Raw genomic sequence first — 24,861 nt, forward strand, 5'->3', positions numbered from 1 at the left:
CAATTAATAGCTTATGCAGTGGGTATCAATGAAGTAGGTTTTATGCATACATCCCACTGAATTTGAATTCCTACCAAAGATTTGTATTTAAAAAAAACAAAAACAAAAACAAACCAAAAACAGGATCCTTCAAATTGGAGCATAATTTATCCTGAGATAAGCCCTTAAGATATCCCAATTATTAGATTCTCTTATAATGTATAGTGTGTTAATATATGATGGCTCATTTGAAGAGACTTCATACATTGAAAAAAATGAGATCAAGAGAAACTAGTCAGAGATTCTGTTTCTGACAGCAACAGACTAGCAGTATTTGAAGAGATAATAGCCAAAAATTTTCCAAAACCAATTATGAATACAAGTCACAGTTTTAAGAAGTACTTTGAACCACAAGGGGAAAAGTATAAAGAAAACCACACTTTGGCACCTCAAAATGAAACTGATGAAAACTGAGGACAAAGAAAACACCATGAAAGCAGACAAAGGAAAAATACACATTAAATTTAAAGGCATGCAGTGAGCCTTGATAGAAACAATGGAAGCCAAAAGACGACAGAATGATGTCTTCAAAGTGCCTGTCTAGAATTTTGTACCTTCAAAAGTTAAGGAAAATAAAGACATTTTGAGACAAACGGAAACTGAGAGAATTTGTCACCAGCAGGATCTGCTAACGAGAAATACTAGAGTTCTTCAGGCAAAAGGTAAATGACTCTAGATGGAGTATGGAGATGTGGGAAGGGATCTCTATCCCTTCTATTTCTGTCTACAGGAGATGTAAATATGTTGGCAAATTTAAAGGAATTTGACTTTATATGGAGTTTAAAATAAGATAGAATTAAAATACACAACAGTAGAAATGATAAGGAATTGAAAGGAATTGGTGTTCTAAGGTCCTTTCCCCTGTCCAGGAACTAGTAAAACTAGTGTAAAAAAAAAAAAAAAGAAAAGAAAAGAAAAAAGGCTTTTGTAGGTCAGGTTCATGTTTTCATCTCCTACAATATAATCACTAACAAAATAATAAAAGATTGTAAAATGTGAATAAAGGGGGAAATAGAACAGCAATAATTTTAAAAATCCCCCCAAAGGCAAGAAAAGTACATAGAACAGATAGGACAAAAAATAAGATGGTAGATTGATTTCTAAATACATCAATAATTACATATGAATGGATGTAAACTCCATTAAAGCACAAAGCTTTCGTACTGGAAGAACAGTCAAATCCATCTACAAACTGCTCTCAAGGCAAGTACCTTAGGTATGTGTATACAGAATGGTTGAAAGTAAAAGGGTAGAAAAAATCACGCAAATGCTAACCTCCTGAAAGCTGATGTGCAGTATACTAATATCAAAGCACACTTAAAAAAAATTTTTTTAAGGTGTATTTTTGAGAGAGAGAGTGCAGGCAGAAGGGGAGCAGAGAGAGAGGGAGACACAGAATTCGAAGCAGGCTCCAGGCTCTGAGCTGTCAGCACAGAGCCCGACGCGGGGCTCAAACCCACAAACTGTGAGATCATGACCTGAGCCAAAGTCGGACGCTTAACCGACTGAACCACCCAGGTGCCCCTAATATCAAAGCACACTTTAAGGCAAGAAGCATAGAATGATATACATTTCGATAATACCAAAAGATTTAAGTCACCAGAAAGGTATAACAATTTTAAATTGGTATGCACCTAAACATAACTTCAAAATCTATAAAGAGCAGTGAGTCATTTAACTTAAATTGGTTCAGACTGTCAATTTGAAACGACAGAGAATCATGTAAGTATATCAGTTTGATACAGAAGAAAGAAAAGGTGAGCCAACTCTAATGTCCTTTCCTAATTCTCGTTTTCCTTCTTCACCAGTGTGTCTCCATCTTCCACTATATGTTGTGGGAACGCAGACCCCTCCCTGAGATACCATCTGTAGAAGCCCTTCAAGAACTGAAATATTTGTATTCGAATATTCTATGACAAATAACTTAGTATATAATACCCATCTGTCTTGGGGTTAGTTTTTATTTGCATGTGGGTGTAGTCATGGACTCTGCCGTGCTGGGCCCTCCATTTACACAGGACTGTGTTAAGACAGCTTGTGCTCATTGCTTCGCATTTCCCACCTTCTCCTCTGAGAAGTGGACCCAGGAGAGGTGCAGGGTTGCTTTGTCCTCAGGAATATAGTCTACTCTTTGCGAGCAAGCTAAAGGAGGTAAATGTGTGAGAGTCAACAGCAGACTTCTCTTTTTATTTTTGCCTTTGGTCATAACGAATGGTTGGAGAGAGATACAGAGAAAGTAGAAAGTGTCCAAAAGAGCAGTGAAAACAGAACCTCCAAAACAAACTGTGGTTGTATGCTATGAAAAAACAACTATGGTTGTATGCTAAGTAAGTAAGTAAATAAATACGTAAGCAAATAAAGTCTTAAAAATTCCTACCCTACTGAACCAGTTCAAATTAGAACCAGTCTTTGGAAAAGGTGAGCCAGAAGAAAAGAAAATAGGAAAAGCAAAATCTTTTTCACACAAATATTTCATTCACTTCAATTGTCTGGCACATATGAATATGTACTGCATGTGCATTTCTTTGAGGAGTTCTTTTAATTGAATCTCATTTAAGCCATTTACCAGATGAACCAACTCCCCCCACTGCCTCTCTGTAAAGCCTGTTGGTGGATATGCTGGATGCTCTGAAGGCTGAAAGCTGCTGGCTGGTAGACTGTGCAGGAAGCTCGCTCTCTCCTGTTGGATCATGGATGGTGCTTGTTCCCAAACCTGTTTATATCTGTTAAACTCGTTATTGTAATTATGTGATTAAATATTAAGCCCATCAACTCGAAGTGCAAAAGGAAGACTAATGGTTTCTAGGAAAGCTGAACTGAATACTCTGGAAATACTTAGATAAAGCTGTGTTGCGCTATAAAGAAAAAGAATAAGGGGCGTCTGGGTGGCTCAGTTGGTTAAGCGTCCGACTTCAGCTCAGGTCATGATCTCATGTTCATGAGTTCGAGCCCCACGTCGGGCTCTGTGCTGACAGCTCGGAGCCTGGAGCCTGCTTCGGATTCTGTGTCCCCCTCTCTCTCTCTGCCCCTCTCCTTCTTGCACTCTGTTTCTCTCTCTCTCACACAAATTAAAAATTTTAAAAAAAAGAAAGAAAAAGAATAAATAGCAACACTGAATACCCATCAGTAGCTCATTCTCAAAGAAAAATTCTAGGTAAATCAATATACATTTGAATGTTTCATATGAAAACTAAAATTAAGGGCTCCTGGGTGGCTCAGTTGGTTTGGCTAGGTCATGATCTCATGGTTTGTGGGATCGGGCCCCTCGCTAGGCTCTGCACTGGCAGCGTGGAGCTTGCTTGGGATTCTCTCTCTCCCCCTTCCCCCTTGCATGCAGGTGTGTGCTCACACATGCGCTCTCTCAAAATAAACATTAAAAAAATAGTCTTTTTTTTATATGTCATCTTTAAGCTTTCAAGTAAGATTAAAAGGACTAATGCCAGGGGTGCCTGGGTGGCTCAGTCGGTTGAGCATCTGACTTCGGCTCAGGTCATGATCATGAGTTCAAGCCCTGCATCGAGCTCTGTGCTGACAGCTCAGAGCCTGGAGCCTGCTTCGGATTCTGTGTCTCCCTCTCTCTCTGCCCCTCCCCCCGCTCATGCTCTGTCTCTCTCAAAAATAAACATTCAAAAAAAATTTTTTTAAATAAAAAGTAAGTAAAAGGACTAGTGCCAAGCATAGTAACTAATTGTTCTCCTGAAGTGGGGTTTGGATTTGATATAAAGAATATCTGTGGAAGGGGGAATGATGATCAAAAGGAAGTTTAGTTTTATCTATTAACATTTACATTTTTTTAATGTTTTTTTGAAGGAGAGAGAGAGCAGGGGAGGGGCAGAGCGAGAAGGAGACACAGAATCCAAAGCAGGCTCCAGGCTTTGTGCTTGAACTCAGGAACTGTGAGATCATGACCTGAGCCTAAGTCGGACACTTAACCGACTGAGCCACCCAGGTGCCCCAACATTTACATTTTTAAGCAAATGAATGTGTTTATATATTCTTCATAAAATTAACATTAACAAAAAAGGATTGCTGGCCACTCATCGTTGGATCACATGCTTATCATTATGTTGGTAGGATGGGTACCATGTCGAGAAACATGTAGATGGAATACTTCCCAGAGGTGAGGTCATGAGTGTCTGTAAAAACATTTTCTGAAATTGGATTAAAAAATTTTTTTGATGAAAATCTTTATTCCACAATTGTTTTTACCCCTTTAAGTGAGTCAGTTATTGTATAGAGCAAACAACTGAATCTTTTCCAGTACTATTGTTTTAGCTTGCCCTACTGGTCATCCTTTTCAAGATAATTATTTCCTAATCCATTTTCTTATCTTGCTGGGGAAGTCAGAGTTCCTTGTCTGTCTCTTCCTGGAGGAGCCAGGGTTACAAAACTGACTATTTCTCCCATTGTAATATGTTAAAAAAAGGTGAAAGAGTATCTTTACGCCGAAGTTACCTTTGACTTGGTTGCACTGCACATCCACATCTCAATGTGGCAGCTTTCATTGAGCCACACTTTTTTTTCCCTGGTGGATGATGATATAAATTAATATCATTGGTGCTTTTAAAAATTTAATTATAGAATTTTGCCTGATGCATACTGGGACTGCCAAACACTAGTGACTGGATGCTTCTACATTTTTCTTAAACTATAAAACATATTTTTGGATCATTTAACCCTGTTCCTAGCATGTTCATTCTTGCCAGACTTTCAGGCTTACAGGGTTGTTATGTGCGGTTTCACCTAAAGCAAAATAATTATAGAAATGAAGTTTATTATTTTCCATGAGGTTTTTGTTTGTTTTGTTTTCTAGAGTCAGTGATTTTTGTCTGGAGATAGCTCTGTGTCCAATTCAAAATTTTCATTTTCTTTCCATTGTGATAATTTTTTTGTTTTGTTTTTTCAACACTAGTGAAAACTGGTAGCTGTTTGGAGTGATGTTGATGTAATTCAAGAATTAATAGGCTGTCCTAGTTTTACCTTTGTCTTGGGCAGAAAATACACTTTTTGGTTTTTTATTCTCTGCTTTGCTAGGTAAGACTCCTAACAAGTTCTTTTCTCTTTTTTAGAAGGAACTTTATTTTCAACGTTTTTATTTTTGGGACAGAGAGAGACAGAGCATGAACGGGGGAGGGGCAGAGAGAGAGGGAGACACAGAATCGGAAACAGGCTCCAGGCTCTGAGCCATCAGCCCAGAGCCCGACGCGGGGCTCGAACTCCCGGACCGCGAGATCGTGACCTGGCTGAAGTCGGACGCTTAACCGACTGCGCCACCCAGGCGCCCCTAGAAGGAACTTTAAAAAAAAATTGAGGAGCTGCCTGGGTGGCTCAGTCAGTTAAGCATCCGACTCTTGATTTTGTCTCAGGTGATCATCTCATGTCTCATGATTTTGAGCCCTGCACTGGACTCTGTGCTGACAGCAAGGAGCCTCCTTGGGATTTTCTTTCTCCCTCTCTGTCTCTGTCCCTCGCCTGCTCACCGTCTCTCCCTCTCCCTCTCAAAATATTAAAAAAGTTTTTTTAAATAAAAAAGTAAAAAAAAAAAAATTGAGATGTAATCCACATGCCGTAAAATTCACCCCTTTGAAAGTGTACAATTCAGTGGTTTTTAATACATTCTCAGAGTTGTACAATCATCACCACTAATTCCAAAATATTTTCATCATCCCAATTTCCTTAGATTATAACTAGTAGAAATCTATTCCCCTATTAATTTTACTTTCCATGTTTTCTTTTAATTTTTATTAGTTTTTTTAGGCTTATTTATTTCTTTTGAGAGAGAGAGAGAGAGAGCATGAGCAGGGGAGGGGTAAAGAGAGGGAGAGAGAGAATCCCAAGTGGGCTCAGCATGGAACCCGATGCGGGGCTTGATCTCAAGAACCGTGAGATCATGACCTGACTGGAAATCAAGAGTCTGACACCTAATCTACTGAGCCACTCAGGCACCCCTCATGTTTTCTTTTTGATGCAGTTTGTAGATTGGTTGGAAGTTAGCTATAAAAAAGCCTTTTTTAAATCCATGGTTCGCACACTTCCAGCTGCTAAATTATTTCTAAGCCGATTCCAGATGCCCTGTTTATCCACCAATGCTTCAGTATGTGTTTCAGCACCGTTTAATGACCTACACGCTCTCCCCCGCTTTATCATCATGTACCAGGTGTTCATATTCTACGGGTCTGTGTCTGTCTGCTCTGTTCTCTTCCAGTGTTCATTTGGCCATTCCTATACCACTACCCCATTGTTTTATTTACCTGCTTTATAGTATGTTTTGCTATCTGGTAAACGTTAGCTCTTAGTAACAATAACATGAATCATAAAGATTATTTAATCCTCGTAGCTATTCTCTGTAGCAGGCAGTTTTATCCCACTGTACAAATAAGAAAACCAGGAAGTCAGCTAAGTATTGTGCTGCTAGGTACCCGATAAATAAGTGGTGAGCTAAAATTCCAGTCTGAGTTCTGACCTCAAAGTCCAGCCCACTACAGATTTTCTCTGTTGTTTGATCACTTACATTATACTTTTTCAGATTTATTCTTCATTATAACTCCCCAAACATATTGAACTTCAGTCCATAATATATATATTTTTAAAGAACACCTTTTTTCGTATTTTTTTTTCTGTAGAACTAGCTAACTAAACTCTAAAAGTATGCATATTTTATTTTAAAATGTGTTTGGGTTTGGAAGTTGTATTTCAGTATTGGCAGGATCAGTATTTTTATGAAAGAAAAAAATGATGCGTTTTGGTTTCCCAAGTGAGTTTATGCATGGAGCAAAACCTCTGTTTGAAGGTTAATAGTTTTATATGTTGGCACTATGCCATAAGGTGGTTTATTGGAAAGATATTTATTACATTTGATTATGCATATTGTGTTTTTCATTGCTGTTATTTATTAAAACCATAATTTGCAGTGTTAATATGAAATGTATCCAAAATCAACTCCAGCTAGAAGGCATAAGCTAGGGAAAGGACTTCCTAGTGTTGGCTGCCTGGTCAACTGCCAGCACTCTAACAGAAATTATTCCTGTGAGGTTAGGAATCCTATAGTAAGGATTTTGTTTTATTCAACAAAATACTGTATTGACATTCAACAGTATATTGTTTGTTGCTAACTCCTACCTTTCTGAAGAACAAGTGTTATGTGCTTTATTTATTATGTGTTAGGTTTATTATATGATAGGTGCTTGATAACTTTGATCCATGCCTAAAATACTCTGTAGCCCGTGGTAGGTCCCTGCTTAATGTTTAATGATAATGAATAATGAAATGGCCTGTAAAAGCCTTGAAACTTTGGAGTAAATTTCCATCCTACTTTATAAAGAATTATGAAACTCTTCCAAACTCTTGCATCTATGAGATGCCTTAAGCACATTTTCAAAGCACAGTCCCTAGAATGTGAGTTGATTGATATTTGGGGGAAATTGAAATACTATATATCTCTTTTAAGAACATTTTTTATATGGTGAATATATATCCATCATGTTGCTTTTCCACAAGAAATTACTGAAACACTATTTTGATTATTTTTATTTTTGGTGTTAATTAGGGAGTACTTTTTTTAAGGGTGTCTGTAACCTCATGAACTGAAAAATAGCATTTGCATGCCGTCTTTTCTGGACCATTTCTCATTTAATTAAAAATCTTTAAAAAAAATAAATAAAAATCTTGTGAGAAATAAAAAATTTGGATTGGAAAGATCATTGTTGGGCCCTTGGGTGTTTTCTTTCCTTCTTTCTTGTACTTAAAGATTTCTTTAGTTTGTTTTACCATCTCCCTCCCCTCTCACCCCACCCGTTCGTCTCAGTATATTATTTGCTTGGCCCTAGTGTGCGCATAAAGTGGTTTTGGAATCACTAACTCACGCCCTTCCAACAAATTCACTAACCAGAGTACGGTATTATATATAGTTCTTTTTGTCTTTATCCTTAAAAAATAATGTTTTCCAGAGTTATTTAGGTGAGTTTTTTCTAACCATGTGGTTACATTTTCCATTTGTATTAGAGTTAAGTTGCTGTTTGCATTTAGTTTTTAGTCTTGCCCGCACTCCCCATTCTGGTTGAAAGCAACTATTTCCTTATTTTTGAGGAGATGTGAAATATCACCATAGTCCTAAGAGTCAGAACTATACAAAAGGGTATACTCCGAGAACTGTCATTTCCCCTGATCCCTTTTATCTCCATTTCCCCCCTTTTGCATCATATTTCTGCCTACTACTCTCTGTAGGTAACCGGTCTCATTAGTTTCTAATTTCTCTTTTATTTTTGTGTGTAACTCAGCAGTGTGTGTGTTTTTTCTCATATCTTCCATAAAAGGTGGCACACTAGATACTCTTTTGTACTTTGATTTGATAATAAGTCATCTATGACTTCATTATATCCTTGTTCTATAAGTATCTCTAGTTTATCCATGTAATATATCCAGGAATCGTTTCTTGTCAGTTCCTAGAACATGCCTAATGTCTTTTCTACAGCTTCATAGTATTCCACTGAGAGGATGTGTCCCAGTTTATTCAACCACTGTCCTATGTCTGGACAGCTAAATTGTTTCTAGTATTTTGCAATTACAAACCGCTGCAATGAATAGACTTGAGTTTACCTACTTTTGGGCTGGCTGCATATCTTTGGGTGAACTCACAAGAGTGGGATTGCTGGGTTTAAGGTAAGTGCATATGGTTTATTGTTAGGTATCACTAAATTTCCCTCCAGAAAAGTTTTGCCTGTTTGTATTCCCACCAGCACTGTATGATGGTGCCTGTGTCCCCACAGCCTTGCCAGTGAATGTGCTGTCATACCTTTTATTTTCCCCAATCCGATAGGTAAACGTGGCATCACTACATTTTAATTTACATCTCTCTAATTATGAGTGAGGCGGAACATCTTTTCCCATATTCAGGGCCATCTTTATATCTTTGTCGTGTGCTTTACTTTGAAGGGTTATATTTAATGTATATTGTGTTGTTAGATTATTCGTCTTCAGCTTGCTAGGATAGTAGCATTTTACAGATACCAGACGTTAGTGTGACTTTTTCTCTTTCAGATCTTCCATGGTGGCTTATTTTAATTCGGCAGAAAGCGTTGGTGGGCAAACTTCCAGGAGACCATGAGGTCTGTAAAGTTACCAAAATTGCTGTGCTGTCGCTTTCTGAAATGGAGCCTCAGGATCTTGAGTTAGAGGTAAGGTGGAAGTCTCAGGAAATTTTATGGAAGCTTGATGTAAATATAACAACAAATAGGATTTGGTTTAATAGTCCAAAATCGTAATTTTAGAACTGGATAATATTTTTAAAAGTAACTTAATCCTGTGGTTTTCAAACTTCACTTCAGTAGTGGAAACTTTCAAAATCTGTGAAATCCAGTGTATAAAATGCATAAAGGCAGAGGTGGTGATACAGGGGAGGGGATCCTTGGGACCCTGCCCACCTGGCCTCTACTGGAAAGCCATTTTCTGCTTCCAGGGAACCCAGAACTCTGCACAGTACAGTTTAAAAACTCCTGATTTGGGAGAGAGTGGAGTTAGTCAAGAAGGTGATGAGATTTAACTTATTCTGCATCCTTTTTTATCTGTATTTCTTGAAATTTTTTTAAACATATATTTGTTTTTGTAATTAAAAAATTTTTTTCTTTTTTTTTTTTTTTCAACGTTTTTAATTTATTTTTGGGACAGAGAGAGACAGAGCATGAACGGGGGAGGGGCAGAGAGAGAGGGAGACACAGAATCGGAAACAGGCTCCAGGCTCTGAGGCATCAGCCCAGAGCCTGACGCGGGGCTCGAACTCACGGACCGCGAGATCGTGACCTGGCTGAAGTCGGACGCTTAACCGACTGCGCCACCCAGGCGCCCCCAAAATTTTTTTTTTCTTAAAGAAAGAAACCACTGATCTAGTACAATCTTTTAATTTTTCAAAAGGAAACCAAGCCTACAATAGAGGGACTTAAGGCCAAAATAATGAGGTTTCCCAGGGCCAGTATTTTTTTTTTTTTCACCAACTGTACCACCAGTAGGTAGAAGTAGCCCACGAAAGCGTTTGTATCATGTTTGCAGTTGGTGCAGGGATGTGGCCTCTAGGGATGTCCTCACTCTGCCCTGGTCCTGGGGTGTCCTCATCACTATGTGATATGTGAGGCCCTGAAGGTTGAGTGCCTTATCCTATCTGATGCCTCAGAGCACCCTATAAGGTGAGCACTGTTGGATCCACGCTATACAGATGAAGGAAGGAGACTTGGCAAGAGTTAAGTCACAGCTGGCACATCATGGGGATGGGCCTGGACTCAGGCCATCTGGTCCTGTATCACTCCACTGAGCTGCCTCCTTAGTACCTAAACAGCAGGTAACAGGTACCAGAGCAGCCACTATCCCACAGTTCAATACATGTTTTTCTGGGCTGGTCTCCTGGGGAGGAAATTTGGGGACAGGGTTAAATTGTTTAGAAAAATAAGTAAAAATACAGTTATTTTTATGTTTCAGATTGTACTGGAAGTTTGACAATCTAATTTTTAGAAACCAGCATTAAATTGAATTTAAGAGGACCCTGATATTTTATTTATTATGGGAATCAAAAAAAGATTAGAGTATTTCTTACTCCCCTTTATTGGTTCCAGTGCTAGAACATTAATCATTATTGCTGATCTAGAGACAAATAACTTAGGTAGCAGTTAAGCCTATTAAAAGCAGGTCTTGGCAGTTTTTGTTTGCATTTTATCGTAGGGAAGGGCAGCCAGACTAGCAAAAACTCAGTTAGTTTACTAAACCAATAAATGTGTCATCAGTGTCTTTGGATGGCTTTGCTGACAAATTGGAAGATCAGCATGACTTTTCTGTCACCAACCTTTGCCTTGAGGGGGAGCACTGGCGTTCTGGTTTAAGCACTAAGCTAGGGACCCTAGTAGTTAGATTTAGAGTAGGGGACCAGCTTGTCTGGCACTTTATCCACCTGTCAGTCATTGGTCTGCACATTTGCACTCCCCACTCTGGGAAATGTACGGTCACTCCTCATCCAGAGAAGCCTGGGACCCTTGTTGGATTTTTCAGGGAAGTTTTCTGACACCCTTTTGCTCCCTAATCTGTAATAGTCTTGAGATTCGTAGCTGGCTATTGTAAAAATGGTTGGGGGGGGGGGGGGGGCGGCAAGCAAATGACATTTATGTGGAATTTTTAAACACAGAAATGTGAATATTATGAAAAGTTCGAGATTTTCATTCTTCACATTTTTCCTTTTTTCTCTCTTGATATTCTCAAGTAAAACAGATTATCTTTAAATAAAATGAAAATGAGATTTACCCCCAACATAAGAGAGTTGAATGTTTTTACAGCACTATTGGACCATATTAACTATAGCACTTATGGGCATTAAGGGTGTGGTCCATGTTAAGAGCTGAAAATATGTAATGATCCCTGTTAATTGGGGGTAAACATGACATAGGGAAAATATTTCCAGATCTTATTTTCATGAGTAGTTTGGCACACCTTTCTCTGAGGAGATTATCATTTTAGAAATTTGCACTTAAGCCTTTCCCCCTTTTTTAGGAGAGCTTTTCAACAGTGAAAAACAGGAGGAAAGGGCAAAGAACAGCTATTTTGGAAATCATGAATTGCTTGCTTATTTTCCAACACGTTAATTTAAATCTTTGGGATCTTTATTCCAATTGCCATATAAATCCATTTAAAGGGAGCTTTTAGAAGCTTAGCAATCATTGTTATTTGTTTTGATTTCATAGTAAATTGTATGTAATGAGAAGGGAAAAAAGCCCACTACTTAGAAATAATCATTGTCCATATTTTAGTGAGTCTTAATGGTTATTTCCATTGCCCCAAGCTTTTGAATTTTTTTTTTTTTTAACGTTTATTTATTTTTTTGGGACAGAGAGAGACAGAGCATGAACGGGGGAGGGGCAGAGAGAGAGGGAGACACAGAATCAGAAACAGGCTCCAGGCTCCGAGCCATCAGCCCAGAGCCCGACGCGGGGCTTGAACTCACGGACCGCGAGATCGTGACCTGGCTGAAGTCGGACGCTTAACCGACTGCGCCACCCAGGCGCCCCTCCATTGCCCCAAGCTTTTGAAGGAACAACATTACTTTGAAATTTTTAGACTAGTTTTCGGTTTTTTGCATTTTTACATATTTTTTTCCTACTTAACTCCTGTTATTTTTCATAAACATACATATTTTTAAAACCAGTTCTTATGTTTCTTTCTACCTTTTTCTAATTTGGATGTCTGTGTATTGCTTTCAGTGCCCTCGTCCTTCCCAGCAAGGCCCTCAGACTCTTTCGTGCGGTCACTTCTCAGACTTGCTGGGGCCTCGTCTGTGTTCTGTAATTAGAGCAGAAGCAGTCTTATTCCAGACTCTGGAATTTAATAGATTTTCTAGTTTTCTGCCTTGGTTGCCTTTTCACCTCAAGTATTAGGCTTGTTTGCCAATTAAAAAAAAAAAAAATTCACGTACTATACAGTTCACCCATTTACAGCATATAATTCAGTGGCTTTCAATATATTCAGAATTTTGTGACCGTTACCACAATCGACGTTAGAACATATTCATTATGTATGTTCTCCATGAAGATACCCTGTGCTCATTAGCAGTCACTCCTCATTTTTCTCCAAACCCCAGCTCCCTCAGTCCTAGGCAACCACTGATCTACTGTCTAAATTTGCCTATTCTGAACATTTCTTTTAAATAGAATCCTATGATATTCGGCCTTTTGTTTTTGTTTTTTAATATTTTTAAAATACTTTTTAATGTTTATTTATTTATTTTGAGGGAGTGGGGAGGGACATAGAGAGCGAGAGAGAGAATTCCAGGCAGGCTCTTTGCTGTCAGTGCAGAGCCTGATGTAGGGCTCGATGTCACGGACTGTGAGATCATGACCTGAGCTGAAATCAAGAGTCCAACGCTTAACCAACTGAGCCACCCAGGAGACCCTATATGTGGCCTTTTGTGACTGGCTTCTTTTTACTTAGTGCAGTGTTTGTGCATAACCATTGTTCGTATCTCAGTACTTAATTCCTTTTCATTCCACTGTGTGGATATTTCACATTTATCCATTCACCAGTTGATGGATATTTGGGTTGCTTTCACTGTTTGGCTGTTAGGAGTAGTTCTGTGAACATTTGTGCACAAGTTTTTGGTGGACACTTGTTTTCGTTTCTCTTGGGCATGGCCTAGGACTGGAATTGCTGGGTCATATGGTAACTCTGTGTTCAACCTTTTGAGGAAGCACCAGACTGTTGTTCAGAGCAGTATGCCATTTTAAAACATCTATCCAAGAGCGTGAAGAATCTGTGGGGTTCAGTAGATAACATCGATGTTCTTGCTTTTGAAAAAACATCCTTTGAGGTTTTATAGCCTTCTGTCCCATGTCTGCATATCTTATTTGCTGTATCTCATTGCCTTAATAGATAACTGCAACATTTTCCATATTTGGTTTCCCATTAGACATCTTTAAAATTTTAGCTCCAGATGGACACAGATACCAACTTTGAAAGTAAAATCATTCATTTTCCTTTTCTTAAATAGCAGCATCAACATCAGCCCTTAATCTTGGTTGTGAGACGTAAGTTGCTAGAGTAATACAAGAAGTAGCGGAGCACCCTGGGGCCTCTGGTGGTGGTTTTCTTTTTGAGATCGTGTGGATCAAAGCTGTGATAAGGGCCCAAGCACATACTGCGCACAACTGGCTGGGCCTCTGGAAAAGGGAAGGTGATCCCACTGTCAATGCTGAATGTTGTAATCCCAAGAGCTCTGTCTAAACAAAGCATCTTAGGACTGGACAGGATCCCAAGAGGTTATTTTCTCTATCCTTGTTTTTCAGAAGGACTAAATTTAACCCTTTTAGGATCAGGGAACGCACAGTTGTGATGAGCACCAGGTGGTGATAATAAAAACTTAAAAATAAATGGTAGCCTGCATTGAAAAAAAATAAACGTAACCCTTTAAAAAAAAATTTAGCCCTTTTAAACACAATTGTGGTCTATACTTTTCTAACGGTAACTACGTGGAAGATTCTAAAATATTTATGGAATTGTTAAAGTAAATTTAAATCTCTATTTTTATTTTTTTAAGTTTATTTTGAGAGAGCGAGCGAGCATGAGCCAGGGAGGGGCAGAGAGAGAGAGAGAGAGGGAGAGAATCCCAAGCAGGCTCCGTGCTGTCAGTGTGGAGCCTGACGCAGGGCTCCATCCCACGAACCGTGAGACCATGATCTGAGCTGAAATCTGGAGTTGGATGCCTAACTGACTAAGACACCCAGGTGCCCCTAAATCTCTATTTAGAAAAATTGGTTTTAAGAGACAGAAATCGACTTCCAGGTAAGATGGTATCCTGCGTTTGTGCCTTGCTTATACAGATCACAATCCTTATCTGAGAACTTTGGGGCCATATTTGTGTTAGAATTCAGGATTTTGAGAGTTTTCAAAAGGCTATTCCATGCATTCCATACATATCCAGTGAGTCTGGGGCATTACCCCATAATATAATACATTAATATTTCCTAAAGAATCATATGAATATTCATACTAGGATGAGTTTCAATAGCCTTCTATCAGTTCAGGGCATATTTGGCAATTAAATGAGTTTGTAACAAACTTAAAAAAATTAACTTGCAGGTTTCATTGATTTTTTTTTCTTTTTTTTTGGAGTTGTGGATAATGAAGTTAAGGGATATTGGGATTAGGCTCTATTCCAAGCCCAGGAAGGGGATAGGTTGTTTTTTGTTTTTTTGTTTTTTTTTTTTAAAAAAAAAAAAAAAGAAAGAAAAAGGAAAACAAAGACATGGCCAGGCCTAGAGAGGAGAAGCATCTTCATGGACCATAAATGGACATTAGGTCGAACTGAGGCTATAGGCCTCCTTGGTTCTGGGTCCAGAATCAGGCAGTGGGAGGTGAAGATTTGGCATCTGCACAGTAAAGGGAACTAAAAGGACTACAGGAGAGATGGGGCCTGGAACCGTGCTCAGTGCTGGAGCCCAACTTGCTACCTTGTGAGAGGAGGCTTGTTAGGTTGTCTGCTCTATGTGGGATAATTATGTATAAAGAATTCTCCTGTTTAGCCAGTAGCCCCTGCCTTGAGAAATACTGATCTGGGCAAAAGGTAAGGATCTGAATTAACATAATGGCAATCAGCATGAAGTAGCTGGGATCGATAGGAGAGACGCTAGGGAAGAATGATGGAAGATGGCCACCCAGGGGTCCATCTCTTGTGTAAGGGATCCAGTAGATAGTGTAGTCAATGACCTACGGCAACCAGAGGAAGAACAAGATTTGGGAAACAAACTTTGATCAGTTTTGGAAATGCTGAATTTGAGGGACTAGGGTGTCAGTAGCTGGGAGATGTTATATTTTTGGGTCATGAACTCAGCACAAGAGTGGCATTAGAAATGTGTAGTTAAACATAGCAGTAGTTCAAATGAGGAGAGAGGATGACATTTTCTAGAATTCATGAAGAAGGGGAAGAGAGCTAAGGGCAGAATGTTGGGACATACCACCGTCTTTAGGGACAGAAAGAGATGCCAACAAAGAAGACTAAGCAGGAGAAGTTAGAGGTGGGGGAAGAGCCCAGAGTCATGGGAACCAGAGGAAGAGATCACAGGGGTGAGTGTTAGCGTCATGTTCTTAGAGATAAAGTTTGTCCTCTCCATACTTGAGGAGGCCCTTATTTTACTCTGCCTGAGCAGTCCCATTGGGCTTTTACTCTCTGACCCATGCCTACCAGACCACAGTCCTCACAATTCAAGTGACCATGACACCATTTTTACCCTGCTACCTCAGAGGAGATTCTAGGGTTAAGGAATGGATTAAAAGATAATGTTCTGGTAAATTCTAACAGTGTTAAAAGATGGTAGCAAAGGGGCTCTTAGAGGCTGGAACAGATAAGAGAGGAGGAAATGAAGGAAAGGTCCTGGTCCTAGAAGGGACACAGCAGGAAACTAGCCTTGCAGAGGAGAGGGTCTCCGCTCCTTCTGAGAGTGAGGAATGTGTGGGTGCAGACACGGTCTGACTTTAGAGTAGTTGGGTCCTACGCATCTGCGCTCTACTTTCCTGGGAGAAATTTTGCTGGCTTGAGTACTGTTCAGGAATAACTATGTCTGACAAATGCCTAATACCCTGTTTTGGAAATAAAAATCATGATAGTCCCTAACTAGGTTTGGGCATGTTTTCAATTTTTTTGAGAGTGTTATTAATATGACTAGATAATTACTAACATTCTGTATAAAAATTGCTAACCAACAGTTGCTCAGTGTTGCAAGCAGAGGAGGCAGCAGGGGTCTAACGGGAGAGCCTCTTTTTAAAACCAGTTCTCTGCTACCCCAGTGATTCTGCACCAATGCAGGTGGGGGCGTGGGGGGTGAGGTATATTCTTGGAATAAGGGCAGTGACAGTTTTCCCGGGACTACTTCGATGCCTGCTCCGTGTATGAACCTGGAGTTTACCATTTGTATTTTAGCATCAGCGCTCATTCAGTCACGTAACAAATATTGTGACCTCCTGTGCCGGGGACTATGCGGCACTAGAGATACAGGAGGCAAAAAACCAAACACCTCTGCCATTATGAGCTTCCGTTACAGATAGTAAACGTCAGCATAATGATTATTATGCAGTATGTTGAGAAGTAATAAAAGGAAATATGGGAAATAAAAGTCGGGCACAGGAAGGGCGGTGGGCGGAGTGCTCAGGAGTGGAGATTGTGGTGAGAGGTCTGGGGAGAAGGGTGTTGGGCAGAGAGGACAGCTAGAATGGAATCCCGAGGTGGAAGCATTCCTGACGTATTGAGGAGCAAGAAGGCCAGTGTGGATGGAGTGGAGTAAACAAGGGGAGGAAAGTGGGAGGTGAAGGCAGTGGAGGGAAGGTAAGAGTCTAGTTTTGGACACGTTGAATTTCAGATGCCCGGTGGCAATTCAGAAGGGAATGTTGGGATTTGAGAGTCTAGAATCTGGGGAGAGAGCTGGACTGGAAATACCCATTTGGGAAGGAGGAGTTGGCATATGGGTGGTATCTGAAGCCACGGCGCTGGGTGAAATCACGAAGGGACTGAATTTAGATAGAGAAGGGTGGTCAAGAGCTGAGCCTTGTGGTGCCCAAGACATTGAGTCAAAAGGTCAGAAAGAAACCAGCAGAAGAAATAAAGAAGGAACAACCGGTGAAAGCCAAGTGCAGACAGCGCATGACAGATGGCATGATGTGATGACAGAGCGTGACCAACTGTGTCAGATGCCACCGAGAGGTTAAGATGAGTCCGCCTCTGGGCTTAGCAAAGTGGAGGTCATTGGTCGCACTGAAGATAGCAGTTTACGTAGAGTAGTGGGGGGCTGAAGCCTGACTGGAGTGGGCCCGGGAGAGGAGGGGATGCCATGGGCCGGAGGCAGTGAGGAGTACAAGAACAGGGCACTGGCTAGCAGAAGAGGCGTCAAGTGAAGGTGTTTGAGGAAGGATCTATCGGTATGTTTCTATGCTGATGGGAGTGCCGCACGCAAGGAGGGAAGGAGGGGAGGAGGAGAGAGCCCCCGGAGCGGTGTGTACTTGCTTAGCTCTCCTCTCCTTCCCTGTCAGCTTCAGAGCCTGGTAGTTTTGCTTACTCTCTGGGAAATCGTCAGCTCAGTTTCGGCAGGACAGCCGTGAGCGACTTCATCTTCGGGTCCCCTGTGTTCATAAGAGGAGCAGGAGCAGCACAAAGTTGCAGTCAGGTTGTGAGACCCTGGTGAACGGAGGTTTTGATAGCCATAATTTTGAAAAGGCCTGAAGTCTGTAAGATCCTGTTCTGTCTGAATACAGTCCCATTCTCAGTCTGCACTTCTGGTTTTTCTCCAGCTTTATTGAGGTATGTAGAATTGACAAAATTGGCCACTTTCAAGGGTGATCGATCAGGAATACCTCTCCCCTTTTTATTAAATTTAAAATCACAGTTTGAGCTAGATTCTGTTCTCATTTTTTTATCCTGCTTATCATCTAGTAAGTTATTTTGCAAGTAAGACACTGATTATAATAGGCACGTAGTAATTGTTTGCTCTTCGTGAGTGTCTACCACTTAGTGTAGTGATACACCCATTGCGTTGAAAACATGGAATTCGTCTGCATACAGTTAAAAGAATCTCTGTGTACCTCTCAGAGTATTTGCCTTGTGTGTTGAGCCACGTGAAAATTATATGTAAAACCCTTGGCTTTAAGCAGGTAGCCTTCTTTGGAACCTCTGTGCCCTTCTCTTAACAGGTTCCCATCCTCTTCCTCATACTTGTCAGTTAGACTGCACATTTCCTGCAGCCTCTGCTTACGGCTTCTTCAAATTTAATCTCTGGTCCCAAAGAGTATGTTTTTATGCTGATTCCGTTAGTAGGAATGAGGATAGGAGGAGAGTGATTGAAATGTCCAGCTTTTAAGATTCCCTACAGAGCAGACTCTTGACATCTTCTCAACCCAAATGCTCCATTAACTAGCATGAATGAATCTTTAGCAGACAGCTGTAAAGTAATGCCCCTAGGGCATAGCAGATGTGTATTTTGCGATATTTTAAATCTCAGATGCCGATTTTCAAAGCATGGATAAACCTCAACCAGAGTATTTTATTCTTCAGTTATACTGGGTAAGGACTTACTGTCGTTGTGATCCGAACCTGAATTTCCTACCCCTAAATCCTAAGGATGTCTTGTCCTGTATTATTTTCTTATCCTCTATGATAGCTTTTTTTTTTTTTAAACGTTTATTTTTATTTATTTTTAGAGAAGGGGTGGGGGCAGAGAAGGGTAGACAGAGAGGGACAGAGAGAATCCCAAGCAGGCTGCATGCCATCAGCTCAGAGCCCTACACGGGGCTCGATCTCACAAACCATTGAGATCATGACCTAAGCCAAAATCAGGAGTCAGATGTTTGACCGACTGAGCCACCTAGGAGCCCCTCTATGGTAGCTTTCTAATCCTTGAAAGCATAGCTGTGCTCTCTAATATCAGTTGTCTACTTGGTCATTTTACTAATAAATCTTGAGGTTTTCTTTTAACTACCATGCATGAGCAGTAGCAGTCACTTGTGCACTTGTACCCGGACATTTAACAAGCGGATGGTAATAATAATGAATTTTCTTTCTCTTCCTAATTATTTAGCTCTGTAAGAAGCATCATTTTGGAATTAACAAACCAGAGAAGATTGTACCATCTCCTGATGACTCAAAGTTTCTACTGAAGACCTTTACACACATTAAATCCAATGTGTCTGCTCCTAATAAAAAGAAAGTAAGAGTTTCATTGATACGGGCTTGGAATCCATCTTTGATTACTTTTAAATTGAAGGGTAGTTTCCTTCCCAGGAAAGTTGTTTTCAAACTGCTTGTCCCATGTATGGTTCTTGGGATTATTTTCACTTCCCTCCTAGGAAGTTGGGTATTATCCACACAATGCTGTACATTGAATTCCTGTAGTAATAGATTAACTTCTTACAGGTTAAGGAAAGTAAAGAAAAGGAGAAGTTGGAGAGGAGATTACTCGAGGAGTTGCTGAAGATGTTCATGGACTCAGAATCCTTTTACTATAGCTTGACTTATGACCTAACCAATTCGGTACAGAGGCAAAGCACTGGGGAGAGGGACCCCCGTCCCCTCTGGCAGAAGGTACTTCTCTCATGGCTCAGGGCAGGCTTTGCCCTCCAGAATGATTTATGGGCCCATTTGACTTCTATAAGAAAGCTCAACATGTTTCTGAACTGTTCATTCTCTACCTTTTCCAGGTTGATGACCGATTTTTTTGGAATAAATATATGATACAAGATCTTACTGAGATTGGTGTGAGTAGTTGTTTTCTAAAATATCCTAAAGGTAGTTATGGTTGTTAAGCAAAGTTTTAAACACTGTATTAAAACGAATTCAAAATCTCACTAAAATGGGAGCACCTGGCTGGCTGAGTCGGTAGACCATGTGACTCTGGATCTCAGGGTTGTGAGTTTGATCCCCACGTTGGGCATGGAGTCTACTTAGAAAAAAAATCTCACCATAATGTTTTCCTCTCTAGAATGGGAATCATTTAGCTATGAACACCAAGACCTTGTTTTAAGACAGTTCCCAACTCTACAGCCTAGCCACAGGCCTGCCTTTTTAGCAGGTTCCCATGGGATAGAAGTAATTTAAGGCTGCGGAACTAATGTCCACAGAGTTCCTAGGAGACAGAGATTTTGTTTGCACCCATTGGAAATGGTGAAGTGTGCTTTTTCTTTAATGATGCCAGTCACTTCCCTTTCCTGTTTCCTCATCTGGGGATTGGAGTAGAAAGGCCTTTGAGGACATTCCAGTACTGCCAGTATCTGAATCAGGGACGAGAGGGAATATGTTGAGATTATTGTGTGAGGATCCTTCCAGTTTAATGGTTACTCTGTTCCTTCACTCTGTCTTCTGTGTGGAAGAATTATACCCATCCAAGGACAGTTCACTCAGTCAACAAATATGTATGGAAGGCCTCCTGTGTGCCACTTGCTGTTTTGGACACAAAGTGGGCAAATAGCTGAATGGGTGACATACTATCTTTTCATTAACTTTTCAAAAATTTCAAACCTTTTTTCTCCTGTCTCTCCCCCTTGGCAGTGGTTAGTATAAATGAGTTTGACTTTAGCAGTGTCTCCCACGAGATATCTGTCATGCCTCTATTGAGAATGAGGCTTGAAAATGTTCTCACCTCTTTTTAGGAAGCTGATCAAACTGTGACCACTGAGACTCAGTGACAGGGGAGAAAAATAAGGGTGACAATAATGCCTATTTTTCCTGCTTGCTGACACATTGGGCTCTAATACGTTTTGCAGGGTTTCTGTCAGGAACTTCGAATTACCATTTAAAATTGATGGCTTGCAGTAGAGGTGGCGTTCGGCCACGTATGTTTCTCTGTTCCCGTCAAGAGTTCTGCATTGTTGCTAGAACAAAAATACAAATAATGAGGATGGTGGTAAGGATAATGAATGCATATAGACCCTTCATAATTTTCAATTCTAACCACCTTCCTAGGATCCTGTCTGCTGCTCCATAAAACAAAACTGTGAGACAGGTCCTGCCCGGCTTATGTGGTTATGGATGATGAGGTGGGTTTGAAGGTCATGCTGAGGTTAAGGCTGGATACAGTTGTGGAGACGGGAGAGAAAGAGAACAACACCCTAGAGTACTTCTTACCCTTCACTCTCCCTGCAGACAGTCAGCCGGGAAATTGGAGTATTCTTAGCCTCAAAGGCACAGAAGGGGAAATGTCTAACTGTAATTAATACTCTCCTAATTATGTTGGGTGACATTGTAAAATAAGATATTTATGGAAAGCGTTTTTTTTTTCTTTTCCTTTTTTTTTTTGGTTCATTTACTATGTGGATTTTAGCTTGGCAAGGCAAGTTTTTTCTAAACTAGAACATAGAGTTGGACCTCTGCGCTTTGTAGTAAGGGGATCAGAGTTGGTTGTATGTTGTTAAAGCCTTGATACCATAGTGAGTTAAAAATCAGCCTATAAGTGGTTTTTTTGTTTTTTGTTTTTTCTGTACCAATGGGAATAATCATAGTAGCTATGTCTGTTAAATCCTTACAATAAGGCAGGCACTATGCCAAACACTTTTTACATTTTACTCATTCACTCAACCAAATGAGGTAACAGTTTTTCCTATTTCTCAAAGCAGGACGTTGGGGCACGTTGAGGTTAAGTGATTCATCAGAGTGAGTTCGTAAGTGGTGGAGGTTGAATTTGTTACCCAGGCAGTGTAGCTTCTATCCAGTGGGTCTTCTTAGGCAACTCTTTTTATTTATTTATTTTTGTAAGTAATCTCTATACCCAATGTGGGGCTCAAACTTGTGACCCCGAGATCAAGAGTCTCACGCTATATCTGCTCTACCGACTGAGCCAGCCAGAGACCTCTCAGGCAGCTATTTTTGAATGCTCACCATAGAGAAAAAGGCTCTCCCCTTTGTCTTCCTTCCTCCCTCCCTTTTTTCTGCCATTCTCCAATAAGCAGAAAACATGGTTAAGAAACAGAAGGTTTCTGCTTCTAGGAAACCGACAAATATGTGCTAGCCTCTATTTAAGAAAGCAGCAGGACCATACAGAATAGAAACAACGTGATATTCATATTGTTTTCAGACACCAGATGTGGACTTTTGGATTCTCCCCATTATCCAAGGTTTCGTGCAGATTGAAGAACTTGTGGTTAATTATAATGAATCATCTGATGATGAGAAAAGCAGCCCAGAGACACCCCCTCAGGAGTCCACCTGTGTAGATGACATTCACCCACGATTTCTCGTGGCTCTCATCTCACGCCGAAGTAGGCACAGAGCAGGTGAGTAAAAGGGCTGAAATCATGTGCAAGTTAAATTCAGACGAGAATGGAAAAGCTGCAGATGGGTTGAAATGCTAATGACAATAATGGAGTTGGAAGCATAATTGGCTTCAAAGTGCTCAGTGACTCTAAATCGTGTGATGTAATTGGGGACCAATTTTTGGAGGGAGGTGAATGGGGGAGAGTTAACAAAAGCAGAAAGAAAAAGAGGTATATATATGGAGAAGAGAAGAAAGTCACTTGGGATATGTTTCTAAATACCATTGTTCCCACTGACAGCCTGTATCACGGTAATAAATCCTTCCTGAGCACCAGCGCCCTCGGGAAAACCTTTCCCTTTCAGTTCACAGAAAGTAGCTTCGCTTCAACTTGTACAAAACAATGATGCATAGAGTTATGAGTTTGGGGGAAGTTGATGCTGTTCTGCCTGGAAGTTGCACATTAGATCCAAAAAGCTATCCTGGAAGATGGATTTGTTTAAGAAGCGTATCTAATCAGGGGCGCCTGGGTGTCTCAGTCGGTTAAGCATCCAACTTCGGCTCAGATCATGATCTCACAGTTCGTGGGTTTGAGCCCTGCATCGGGCTCTGTGCTGACAGCCTGGAGCTTGTTTTGGATTCTGTCTCCCTCTCTCTCTGCCCCTCCCCTGCTTGTGCTCTATGTCCCTCTCTCTCAAAATAAACATTAAAAAAAAAAAAAAAAAAAGCAGTAGCATATCTAATCAGACTAAATAATGTTTTTTTATGTTGTTTTCTGTTTTAATTTTCTTTTAGGAATGCGTTATAAACGAAGAGGAGTGGATAAAAATGGCAATGTTGCCAATTATGTGGAAACTGAGCAGTTGATTCATGTTCATAATCATACTTTGTCATTTATTCAAACACGAGGCTCTGTGCCTGTCTTTTGGAGCCAGGTTGGGTATCGATATAATCCGCGACCACGACTGGACAAAAGTAAGCATGTTCATTACTTAGTTTGCAGTGATGATTTGAGAGAGTATTTTTAAAAATATTAGGTATTTTATAGGTTTGGATTTGCTTGACCAGATACTTCATTTAAAATAATATTCCAGTTGGTGAGATTTAATAGAGATATCGTAATTGCAAGAGTTATAATGGTTGTTGACGGTTCAAGTAAGTTGTTTAACAATAAAAAATGCCCTTACAATAGAATAAAATAAAGCTTATTTCACAGATTTTAATTGTTGTTTCTTTGGAGAATACTTTATGAAATGTTTACTTTTGGAAAAGGGTAAATGTCAATATTAATAGAAGCAGGAGATATGTTCAGATGGCATCTACAAAAAATAGATCAGATGGCTTTACTCAAGTGTCTCGCTGTGTAAGGTTTGTTGTTTTAACTATTGAGGATTTAATTTCTTCTAGTATTTTAACTTTACCGCTGGAATGGCTAAATCATATCAGTCTAACCAGGTAACTCAATGAGGTTGATTTTAAAAATTGTTTACAGAATATTTTTCTCTCAAAACTCAATTGATATTTGTAAGAATCCAGTAAACCTTCAGTTTATAATATTCATATTTTTAGAGGAGTTTTATTCTCTTACTATAAACTACATGGAACCCTTTCTGACAACAGGCTGGACACATGAACAATAAAGGTCCTGATTACACAGTGTGCTTTTCCAGTGTGACCTGTGCAGTCTAACTGGGGGGAAAAGGAATCTGAGGGCTTTGGCTTTGGCTCATTTTATTTTAAAATACTGGTTTTAGACCATCTTAGTTACATTTGGTGGCCAAGAAATTGTTGAAAAGTAAGAGTAAGGGTGGAATAGACACTAATTTCTGTCTCAAACATCGGAAGGAAAAATAGATTTTGTATCACTTCTTTGTAGGTGAAAAGGACACCATTGCCTATTTCTGTGCCCATTTCGAAGAACAACTGAAAATTTACAAAAAACAGGTGGGCTTTGATCTGTATTAATGTTCCTTCATTTTCAGCCATGGTTATGTATCTATTTCTTTAAATTTCATGAAAATAACAATATACTATTTGTAATTAAACAAAATGGCATCTTGCCATGAAGTTGAAGAATACATAAGCTAAGAGTATTTCTAATATTCTCTAGGAAGAATTGAATCAGCTACTTTAGACTGTTTTTAGATAAGAATTAGTCTACTGTCGTTAATTATTATAGTTGAAGAAGTATCCAGAATAAGGAAAGAAAGGCATCTCTCAGTACCACCTGTAGTTCTGCCTCCTGAAGATAACAATTTGATATGCATCTATCTTCAAGATCTTTTCTCTCTGCCCACCTCTCTTATGTATTTATATGTAGGACTGTGATCATATAGACTAAAATCAAGTGAAAACTATTAAGTGAAATTACAATTTCAATAAGATGACCAGATTTCAGATACAAGATTTGTATAGAATAACCTGTGGGGGATAAGCTTGGGGAATAAGCACTGATGGGTTAACAAGGCATAAAGAATTATAAAGCCAGGGGCGCCTGGGTGGCTCAGTCTGTTGAGCGTCCGGCTTCAGCTCGGGTCATGATCTCGTAGTTGTCGAGTTCGAGCCCCGCGTCAGG

General features: G+C 39.9%; 1 protein-coding gene across 5 annotated transcripts in view; it reads left to right on the forward strand.

Annotated features, from left to right (window-relative positions):
* The window catches only part of INPP5F (inositol polyphosphate-5-phosphatase F), a 90,812-nt gene that overhangs the window by 31,722 nt on the left and 34,229 nt on the right, over nucleotides 1-24,861 (forward strand). For 4 of the 5 annotated variants that reach the window (XM_040486620.1, XM_040486617.1, XM_040486618.1 and 1 more), the window contains 7 exons: nucleotides 9,076-9,212; nucleotides 19,122-19,250; nucleotides 19,457-19,624; nucleotides 19,741-19,797; nucleotides 22,110-22,308; nucleotides 23,082-23,261; nucleotides 24,163-24,230. In XM_040486620.1, coding sequence (XP_040342554.1) covers nucleotides 9,076-9,212; nucleotides 19,122-19,250; nucleotides 19,457-19,624; nucleotides 19,741-19,797; nucleotides 22,110-22,308; nucleotides 23,082-23,261; nucleotides 24,163-24,230 — 938 coding nt within the window. Of the gene's footprint in view, nucleotides 1-9,075; nucleotides 9,213-19,121; nucleotides 19,251-19,456; nucleotides 19,625-19,740; nucleotides 19,798-22,109; nucleotides 22,309-23,081; nucleotides 23,262-24,162; nucleotides 24,231-24,861 lie in introns of those variants that run through there. The other variant, XM_040486622.1, reaches the window with a different exon arrangement.

Source organism: Herpailurus yagouaroundi, unplaced genomic scaffold (assembly GCF_014898765.1).
Source record: "Herpailurus yagouaroundi ecotype Mexico unplaced genomic scaffold, PumYag 163, whole genome shotgun sequence".
Taxonomy (NCBI): domain Eukaryota; kingdom Metazoa; phylum Chordata; class Mammalia; order Carnivora; family Felidae; genus Herpailurus; species Herpailurus yagouaroundi.